The sequence below is a fragment of the Lagopus leucura genome, unplaced genomic scaffold, assembly GCF_019238085.1.
Source record: "Lagopus leucura isolate 7727_CA_CO unplaced genomic scaffold, USGS_WTPT01 32683-0_obj-0_obj, whole genome shotgun sequence".
In the NCBI taxonomy this organism is placed as follows: Eukaryota; Metazoa; Chordata; class Aves; order Galliformes; family Phasianidae; genus Lagopus; species Lagopus leucura.
Window position 1 is genome coordinate 6782 of NW_024968299.1, and position 10563 is coordinate 17344.

A 10563-nucleotide genomic window follows, 5' to 3' on the forward strand; every position below is an offset into this window, starting at 1 on the left:
ATGCTGAAAAAGCACTCAAAATTGGTTTTAGAGACCAAATTACCATGGACAAAATGTTTGCCTGTAGCCCTTGTCAGAATACGAACCACTCACAGAAAAGGCTTAGGAGTATCACCATACGAAGTGCTGTTTGGGTTGCTGTACTTGGGAATGGTGAGATGCCCGCTCTTGAAACCAAGGGTTTCTTCAGAACTGTGTACTCAGGTTGTCTGCTGCTCTGTTACCCCTTAAGGAATGTGGACTGTTGGCTCAAACTCCACCTCTGGAATTTCCAGTGCACTCATCCCGTGTTGGAGGCTGGTCCTAATACGCGCCTGGAAGGAATCAAGGCTTCAGCCCGAGAGGGATGGAATGGACCATTTCAGGTACTGCAGTGGGTGTCGCCTACCTTGACTTCGGCAAAGTTTTGTTACAGTCTCCCACAACATCCTGGTAATGAAGCTGAGAAAGTGTGGGATAGATGAGTGGATGATGAGGTGGGCTGAGAACTGGTTTACTGGCTGAGCTCAGTGGTGGTGATGGGCGGCGCAGAGTGCGGCTGGAGAGCTGTGAGTGGCGGTGCTCCCGGGGGTTGGTGCTGGGTCTGGTTGTGAAGGGGAGATTGTGTTTTTGCTGTAGAAGCTTTTAGTATTTTCTGTATGTAGTACTGGCTTTACTGAACTTAGAGCCCTCTTGTGAAAAAGCTATTTGCCTTCCACTAAGAAAGTTGCTGAGCAGAGTTAAAAAAAGTTAAAGATTCGGGGTGTTCTGACTGGGGTGGAATTGAGCCAGGCACAAAATAAGGCAAATATGCAGGGTGGAGAGAGAGAGAGAGAGAGAGAGCTCAGCACAGGACAGAACAAATGTGCTCACTCTTGGAAATATGGCCCTCGTATCTCCATGGAGAAGTGCAAAACATACCAAAAACAGCAGGTTGGTAATGGACCTTATATGGAACTACATCATAGCAACAGCATAGGTGAGATTGTGAGCCTAGACGCTCAACCAATGAGCGCCAGGAGAGCATTGCCTGCGTTGGGTTCAGAGTACAGAACAGGATGAATTTCACTGACCGATGTGCAATTTTTCCCTTATTAGCAGGGAGCATGTGCCTGTTATTGCAATAACGAATAAACTTTGCTGCTGCCACTAAGATCCTTGCCTAACCTAAAATTGGTGACTTTGAGTATTTCTCACAAGGTCTTGTTCAATATCTTTGTCAACAACCTTGACGAGGAGATAGTGTTCACGTGTATGTGAACTGCTGAGTCACGGCCTGAACCTCTGATTGATCACCTGAGGCGAGCCATGAGCCAGCCAGAGGAGCACAGGAGAAGGCAATTCAGCTGTGCTGCCGAAAGGGGTGGAGCCAGGCTGCACCCCTCCTAGACCTGTTTAAGAGCTGGCTACCAGAGGGGAAGGATCTCTTCTGGAGATCACCTCTATTGGTGTTTTGTTGTGAGCCCAGCTGAAGGGTAAGCCTTCCATTTTATTCTCTTTTGTTATCATTGTCCACTTTGCCTAACTCTCTTGATTATATTGTGATTGTAACATCTTGATATCCATTGATTAAACATCACCCTTAGCAAGTACACTGATGAGACAAAGCTGGGAGAGAAGTGGTTGGCACGCCAGAAGGCTGTGCTGCCATTCACCAAGACCTGGACAGGATGGAGAGCTGGACAGAAACAAACCAGATGAGGTGGAACAAAAGCAAGTGTAGAGTCTTGTACCTGGGAAGGAATAACTGCAAATATCAGTAGAGCTTAGAATGTGACCGACTCTAGAGGAGCTCTGCAGAGAAGGACCTGGGGGTGCTGGTGGACGACAGGTCGGCCATAAGCCAGCAGTGTGCCATGCTGGCCAAGAAGACCAATGGCATCCTGGGGTGCTTTAAAAGGAGCGCGGCCAGCTGAGCAAGGGAGGTGATTTTCCCACTCTGCTCTGCCCTGGTCAGGCCTCACCTGCAGTACTGCACGCAGTTCTGGGCTCCCTGTACAGAAATGACAGGGATCTCCTGGAGAGATCCAACAGAAGGCCAGGAAGATGATAAAGGGCCTGGAGCATCTCCTCAGTATGGAAAGGCTGGGGGACCTGGGTCTGTTCAGCCTTGAGGAAAGAAGACTGAGAGCAGATCTGATTAATGCTTATGTATTTGTTAAGTGTGGGAGTCCAAAGGACACAGATCTCTTGTCAGTGATCTGTGGGGACAGGAGAAGGGGAAATGGCCACAAACTGGAGCACAGGAAGTTCTGCACCAAAATGCAAAGGATCTTCTTCATGGCGAGGATGATGGAGCGCTGGAGCAGGCTGCCCAGGGAGGCTGTGGCTTCTCCTTGTCTGGAGATTTTCCAGACCCTCCTGGACACCCACCTGTGTAGCCTGCTGTAGGGAGCCCGTTTTGCAGGGACTTTAGACTCAATGATCACTGGGGGTCCCCTGCAACCCCAATTCTGTGGTTCTGTGATTTTAATTCTTGCTTCTTGCAGCGATGCAGTGTTTCAGAAGAGAGAAAAGCACGACGGGCGTAAACTGGATTTCTGTGGTTGGTGAAGCTGTGCTGAGAAGTGGGCTGACTGCTGCCCCTGGAAATGAGTCTGCAGACTTTGCACCCAGAGGAATGACTTTTCCCTGCAGGTTGGGCTTGTCTAAGGTAGGTCACTACTAGGTGAGCTTCTGCTTTAAAACATCAAGTTGTACAAATAAGGAAACTTCAAATGCAAGATTGCCAATTCTTTTTTACATAGGTGATTTTTTCACGAGGAAAGATTTGAAATGCTATTTGCTAATGGAAGATGGAGAGAGGAAAATCAAGTCAAAGGCACGCTGTGCATAGCCAGCACATAGCATCTGCACCGCTCTCCCCCTGCACAAAGGAGGAGCAGCTCAGCAAGCTTGGCCTGGGCCAGGAAGGCAGCATACAAACATCTGGACCAACCCCAACAGAGCTGCTTCTGCAGGTTGGTTGTCTTCCACTGTGTGTCTGCCATCCTGTTGCTCTGGGGTAGGTTTGTTCATGTTCAGCTCATGGATCTGAGGTCTGAGTTTAAGGCTGTGGGCATTGTCCAGGAGTTGGGGTAGGGTACAAGGCAAGGAAAATTGGGGTAAGAGAATGAGGCTTAGGACCAGGAACCTCTTCTATCACTATTAGCTCTTGCTGTTCTTTTTTTGCGTAGGAATCCATGTTGGTTTTTTAATGAAGAACAAACTCGTGCAGCTTGTGAGTGAATTCATTCACGCATGTTAATCGTTGTTCTTCTCTACGTGGAGCTGCAATTGCAATGGATGCTTGTGGTCTGATGTGCAGCCCCCTCTGATGTGCTCAGATGAGCCAAGTTTGCAAGGCCTGGCTCTCGGTTGGTGAGTTGTGCCCAAGGTCAGAGAGGTGACTCTTGTCAGCTTTGAGATGCATCTTCCAGTTGCACGCTGTGTTCTTCCTGTTGCATTGAGCTCTTGAGCTCCAGCCCTAAGTGAGGATGCAAGCGCTACCGCAGAAGGGATGGTTGAGATGGGAAGTGCAGTGCAAAGGGCTGGAGCCAGCAGGAGCAGGGATGTGATCATCCCCCTGTGCTCAGCTCTGGTGAGTCCTCACCTTGAGTGCTGTGTTCAGTTCTGGGTCCCTGACTACAAGAAGGACACTGAATCCCCGAGATATTGCCAGAGAAGAGCAGTGAAGCTGTGAGGAGTGTAGAGCACCAGTCTCATGGGGAGCGGCTGGCTGAGAGAACTGGGATTATTTAGCCTGCAGAAGAGGAGGCTCAGGGCAGACCTTATCCCTCTCTACAATGAGCTGAAGAGAGGTCATGTCGAGGTGGGGGTCGTCCTCTTCTCCCGTGTAAGTAGCGATAGGACTGGGGGGAGCGGCCTCAAGTTGCACAGGGGGAGATTGAGGCTGGATGTTAAGAAACACTTCTCCAAGGAGTGCCCAGGGAGGTGATGGAGTTACTGTCCCTGCAGGTGTTCAGAAACGTTAGATGTGGCAGTGAGGGACGTGGCTTAGTGGGGAATATTGGTGGTAGGGGGACGGTTGGACTGGATGATCTTGGAGATCTTTTGCAAGCTTGCTAATTCTATGATTCTGTGAAAGGCATCTGCTGGTGAGTGCTTTGGTGGGTGAGCATCAGGCTGCTGGACAGCAGGCAGCTGTTGTCTGTGCAGACAGCCACATCTATGGGGAGTGGAGGCTTTTTCACCTTAGCCTTGTCTTTCATGTCTCACGTGCAGTAAGTCCTGTTGTTACACACAGCATCTTGGGGGCAACCTTGATTTCTGCAGCCCCGAGCTTTGTGGCACGAGAGCTCTCCGCCATGCTTCTTCCTGTGATGTGTGACCGTATGGAAGGCCTCGCAGAAGCCTGGGTAGGTGATGGCAGTCGCTCCTCCTTTCCCCAGCGATGCTGGAAATAGCGTGGAACGGGATGGGGGGACATCCCAGCCGTGGGTTCCTCTCAGCAGGACTGAGCAGCTGCTCTGATCCTCGTGTTTGAACTTGAGGGAATCTGATGCTAAGTAGAGAAATGAGGGGCTTGTTCATAAAGAAAAAAAGACTGTGTCGCATCTTGTGGTGCAGGATGTTGTCTGAACTGCTGCTAACAGTGCCCAGGATGCTCCCTTTTTGATGGGGAGAGGTTTAGCAGGGATTTCTTAAATGAAAATAGTTTGTTGTGTAATTTCCTTTCATTTCGACCTTTCATGCTACTTCTTGATAAGTTATCTTTGGATTATGAATCAATATTTATTACTGAAGAGAATTGAAGAGAATACATACGCACCCTGCGCCTTCATCTGCACCAAGAATCTTCTAAACATCTTTGCACTGTTTCTTTTTGGCTCTGAGATGAAGCTGTGTGGAATATGGGCTTGGATGCATTTTCAGTCAGGTGCAGGACACGTAACGCTCATCTGAGTTGTCATGCTGACAAGAACAGCGGAGTAGTAAATTTGTCAGGGTTGCTTGCTTTACTTTACTTTTTTTTTTTTTTTTTTTTTTTTTTTTTCCCCTCCAGTCATAACCATGGAACCACAGAAGCGTTACCCAGACAGAAGGAGCCTTTGTCACCTGGACTTCCTACCAATGACACAGGCAGTGGAAGTCAGCATCCCAAGCATCCATGAAACCCCTGCACAGGACTGGTGAGAGTTACCCTGGCGCCGTCCTTTGGCAATCTCAGGTCTCTCTGTAAGCTCCCAAGCTGTGTCGTAACTCCTCCCGTGGTGCTGACTCAGCTCTCCCAGTGTTTTGTGTGGGAGAGCTGGAGTTGAACTCCTTCCTGCTTCCTGCCTCTGTCCTCCCTGCTTTGCCCATGGCCCACTGAGCCTCCATCCTTGTTAGGTGTCTTGAATTACTGAGTTGCTTAAGGATTGGGTGGACCAATTAAATTCTTAGCGATGTCTCTAGATCCACGTGTGCACAAAAGCACACTCTGATGCAGTCAGTGTAATGATGAACACACGCCTTGTTTCCTTTAGATCGTATTTTTAGTTCAGGAGAACAGATTTCTGGAATGATGTGCAGCTTAGCACCAGAATCCCCTTGCCGCCCCCCATTGCAGTCACTCACGAGGGTTTGAGATCCACAGGGAGGAAGTATTGCCGATAATTACAATCCGTGGTTTTAAAAGTGATTTAATCTATGGTGGATGATATGAATGGTCATGGTGAATGACGTGGTAAGGCATCCCAGCAATTTTCAACAGGAATACTTACTTCAAGGCAGCTTTTCAAGGTTTCTTTGAGAACTCTCCAAGTCTCCAGGAATGTTAAGCGCCAAGGTTTCTTAGCCTTCCGAATGGCAGTGTTTCTATCTAAGCTGGCAGCCTTTAAGCCCAAACTGAAGCTTGCTCATCTCAGTGGAAGTACCTTAGCTATATTCTAACGCTGCGTGCAAAATGAGTTTCACGTTCACTAGTCCTTTCTGACTCGCTACGTGTTTGATTGCACAGGAAGAAAAGCTTGATGTCTGTGCCAAGGGAGACGTACACTGCACTTGCGCTGCCTGGACGATGTGGAAACTGGAAATTCTGGGGTGTGCTGAAGCATGCCCTCTCAGGTCAGTCTAAGCATACATAGAGTAGACCTGTCGAACAAAACAGGGAATAGACAGTTAAACCCATTCTGTTGGGAAAGACTCTCTCCTTCTAAGTACCTTTAGAACGTGAGTTTCTTCAATTAATTACTCATTTCCTTTTCCTGAATGATCCTAAGTTCTTTTCTCAGGCGACATCTGCACTCTTCTCAGTCCAAGGAGAAATCCCTGCCCACGCAGATGCAATGACACAGCATGGCTCCCAACCTCATTTTTCATTGCTTACTCTTATGGTAGCTGCTATCCATGTCCACCCTGCGTATTCTTAGAGCTCTTCTGGAGTCCATGGGGCAGACTTATGGTTGAACTAAAGGGAATTTTTTCATATTGCTCTAGCTCCAGATGATTATCCCTAGTGTCATTATATTAAAAAAAAAAAAAAAAAAAAGGCGTTTTGAAGTAGTGTGATATATATTCTGTGCCTCAGAATGTGGCACATGTGGCATGAGAGAGTTTGGAGGCCACGAGGACTGCCCAGACAGCGTGAGAACTGTAAGAGCAGAGAGCTATAGGTGATGCAGCGCTGTTTGTGCCACCCGCAGGAAGCGGTAGCTGGAACAAAATATGGCCAGAAGAGTGATCAGATTGCGTTTGGTAAGGAACTATTTCATTAGTTGTAGAACTTTGACAAAATGTATGTTCAGGATGATGATCAGCATGCCAGGTGCTGGGACCATGCCGAAAGAGAAATGGTCTGAAAACGTCGGTACAATTTGCAATATATCCCCTTCCACAAAGCCCTCAGATCCATGCTGCAACTGCATCCAAAGCAACCCAGGGCCCTGTGCTTGTTGTACCCGGAGCTATCGGTGCCAGGAGTTGCTGCTGTGTTTGCAAGGACGTTGTGTCAGCAGTGTGCCGTCAGTGGGGTTGTTTGATGGCAATGAAACCGCTGAATGGTGTACCTCAAGACTAAGAAAAAAAGATGGTAGTGGTGACTGTGTGTCTAGGTATAGATAGCTTGATAGAGATCTATAGGAGTCCAGTGTGGATTGTACATAGGCCCTGCGCTGCAAGGTACGCTGTTGGGAAGCAATGTCCATCTGCCCGAGGGCAGGAAGGCCCTGCAGAGGGACGGCCTGAGGCCAGCTGTACGAGGCTGCACAGGAGCAAGCGCTGGGTCCTGCGCTGTGGTCATGGCAACCCCATGGCAGCTTCTGCAGGATTGGGCTGAGGTAGAATTCCAACCGCCCGCTGATTCTAGAATGTTGGGTGCCGTGTTGGAATCTTCTGGTCCTGTGACATGGTCTTGCCTCCCCACCCTGTCGTCATGGCGGAGCAGCCTGGTGGCCCTTAGTGATGTCACAAGCGGCTGGAATGAGGGGAGGAGCAGTGCGTGCTGCATCCCTTCATTGGAGCGCTTGAGCTCTGCGTGAGTAGCTCGCTTGTTGCCCTTGTGCAGCGACTGAGTGCCTTCGTTTTCACCCCTTGTGTCTTGTGCAGCATCTTGTAGGTAAGCTGAGACAGGGCATGAGATACAGGGGTGGGCAGTGAGCTGTTGAGAACTGCTGGCTGGCGGAGCTCCTGGCAGCTCATACTGCTTACTCTTGTCCATCAGACGTAACTTTCAGCCAGTACCTGCATTCCCAAGAGATCCACAAAGATGGCATTTGTCCCATGGTTTTTCCCTTGTCATCTTTGCTACATTATGCAAGCTCACAGACCTGTTCCTTCTCTCTCCTCTACCCGCTCCCTTGGTGCAGCTTTCGCTCGTGGAAGAACAGAGCAAAGTGACAAGAAACAGCTGCGAGTTCAAGGAATTGTCTACCTTGTTCTGATCTCCTGCCAGGTACGTGCCATGCTTTGTCCCCCCACGTGGTTGACCAACACTGTGTCGCACCATGTTTGGTAACACAGCCTCACTCAGCTTTGACGGGACACTAGTCCCGTGTGGGTTTTTTCCCTTCCCCTGCAGCTCTGTCCTCAGAAGGATGCTGTGTGTGGTGCTGTGACCAGCTGGTCTGAAGGAAACCAATCCCTTAGGCAAAGAGTCCTAGGCCCAGTTTGTGCCGAGCTGCACAGCGTGACCCAAGGTCACAAGCACGCACGCTTGGGCTGTGTGAGTGTGCCCGGCAGCTGTAGGGAGCACAGCAGAGATGCAATCAAGGAAATGTCCTTGATGTGCGGGGCTGCAGCAGGTGCTAGTGGTGAGGCTGCTGGGAGCCGGGGCCGGGGAGCAGATGCACCTGCAGCAATGATTCCTCTCACTGCCCTGCTGCTGCGCTGTCAGAGCGCCCTGGGCGAATGCATCTGCTGCTTTGTGCCAGTCCCCATCTGCTAGCAGAGGGATAGCCGCTTGGTCAAATGCTGCCTAATGGGCTGTCCCATTTGAACGGAGTGAACAGAGTGGTTGCTTCTAGAGCACCTGCCTGTGCCAGAGGATAGCCAAGGGTAGTTCTCCGGTAGTCTCTCAATACTGTGGTGTGTGAAGAGAGAAAATATGAGCGTGTTTCTCTTCAGTTCCAGCTTGTTGTGCCTGCTGTGATGGGCGTCGCGTGCAGCGAGATCAGCTGTGGGCCTGACATGACACGGATGGAGGTAGAGTACGGAGCTCTGATTGGTCTTTGTTCCCTGATTTGAGCCAGCAGAGTGAGCTGCAGATGTGCTCTCCTGCTTTTCAAGAGAGAGCGAATCCTTGCGGCTCTATCAGTGTCACTGGAAAGCTGCCTTAAAGGCTTTCTTTCCTTGCTGCGGGCATGTCCTTAGCCTTGCCGTTCCTTCTTGTGTGCCCATGATAAGGACCGAGTGCATTTCCTGCAGCTTTCTCTGCTGACGTGCTCCTCAGCCTGAAATCCTCCTCGTTTGCCCTCAGCTCCTCACCATGGCCTGTGCTCTCTGTTTCAGGCTGAGAACAACGGGAAGCCCCTGCTGGTCCGTGAGGAGTCATCTCTTAATATCCCAGCTATTGGTGCTGCCCACGTTATTAAGAGATACGTTGCCCAGGCACCGGGTGAACTCTCCTTGGAGGTAAGCAGTTAAGGGCGTTCCTTGTTGTCCTGTACAGAAGAGTATAACATGTGAAGCTATCAGGAATATTCTCAGACACCTTCAGAATGTTTGGTGAGGTGAAGCCCAGCAGATGCGGTTCCAGATTAGACTTGCACTGGGTTGGATGCAGGGAGGAGTTCAGCCATCTCTCAACTATGGCTCTATTTGGCATTGGAATCTTGTGATCAAAGAGCTACTGCCCAGTGTGGTAGCCTGGTCTCTGAGCAATGGCAGAGCAGTGTATGGAGTGTGCAGATCTGTTCAGGATCTGTTCCGCTGACTTATGCCTGCGGTTTAATTGGAGCTCTCCCTTTGGCAAAGAGCCTGCTGCTTCTGAGAACCATTTCATACTGAACAGCTGAATTCTGTATGTTGTGTATTGTAGTGACTCTTCTACCTCCACGTTCGGTTGTACGACTGCAAATGCCTGAAGAGCTGCACTGGTGCAATGGCTCTCAAGCTTGACGATATTGGGCAGTGCAGAAGAATGCAGTCATTTGAGCTGCGCTTTCCTCCCAGCCGTGCTGAAGCTGGGATTGACGTTGCAATCTCTTGCAGGTGGGAGACCTCGTGTGCGTCATCGATATGCCGCCTCAGGAGCTGAGCCCACGCTGGAGAGGCAAGCACGGCTTTCAGGTAGGCACAAGCTTCAGATGTGAGAGCGCAACTTCGGTCGAGGCAGGAATCTCAGCTTAGAGCTGCCCTGCCTGCACAGCATGGCTCCAGATGGAAAATGGTTTCCTTGTGCTGGTGTCAGAGGACTTTCCCTTTTGCTGTGGGCTTAGGCCAGAGCTGAAAGTTGGTCTTTGTAGGAAACTGCCTCCTCAATTAACTTAGAAAGAAGAGCCCTCACAACATGCATCAGGTCACGGCCACTGAACCGCACCTTTGGAAATGCAGCAGCTAGGACACGTGTTTCAGTGTCTCAGAGCACTTGTGCTTGCACCCATGCAGAAGGTGAAGTCAGTGTCTTTTAGGAAGTCACTGCCTGTCAGCTGAGATGAGGCAGGGTAACAGAGCCTCTGTGTGCTTGCTGCTGCTGCTGCTGGCTGCAGAAGGCTGGGTAGCTCAGAGCTGGGGATGGCAGCTGCATCTCAGTCAGCAAGCAGAAAGTTCATAGGCTGTGCTAACTCAGATCTAGCTGCATCAATCTATCATAATATATAGCTTCTGTATGAAGTCTTTCGCTTCGGGCACACTTGATATTTAGGGGTGCATAGCATACTTGTCCTTTCCCCGCTCCATACACAGTTTTATGGATATTTGCCTGCCAATTTGGAATAATTATTAATTTTAAGCAGGCCATTTTTTTGTTGGATTGTCTTACGGAGCATCCGGCAGGCACGTTATGAGGAAAATGGGATGTTTGAATTTCTCATTTCTCAATCTAATTTTAATTCTTTTTCTTTTTTTAAAAAAAAATACTTTTTGGTCTTTCTAATACTTTTTGTTTCCTAATTTTCTTTTTCCTTTTCTAATGATTTCTCTAATTCTTTTTCTAATTCGTTTCCT

The 10563-nt window shown here is 49.4% G+C and overlaps 1 protein-coding gene across 1 annotated transcript; it reads left to right on the forward strand.

Annotated features, from left to right (window-relative positions):
- Positions 1-3242: 3242 nt before the first annotated feature.
- LOC122193587 lies at positions 3243-9687 on the forward strand (the record flags this gene model as incomplete). The annotated part of the gene is made up of 7 exons (XM_042894436.1): positions 3243-3339; positions 4985-5111; positions 5921-6027; positions 7767-7852; positions 8524-8601; positions 8908-9030; positions 9610-9687. Coding segments are annotated over exons 1-7 (633 nt in total), but the record flags the coding sequence as incomplete, so codon positions are not given.
- Between the last annotated feature and the right edge of the window lie 876 nt (positions 9688-10563).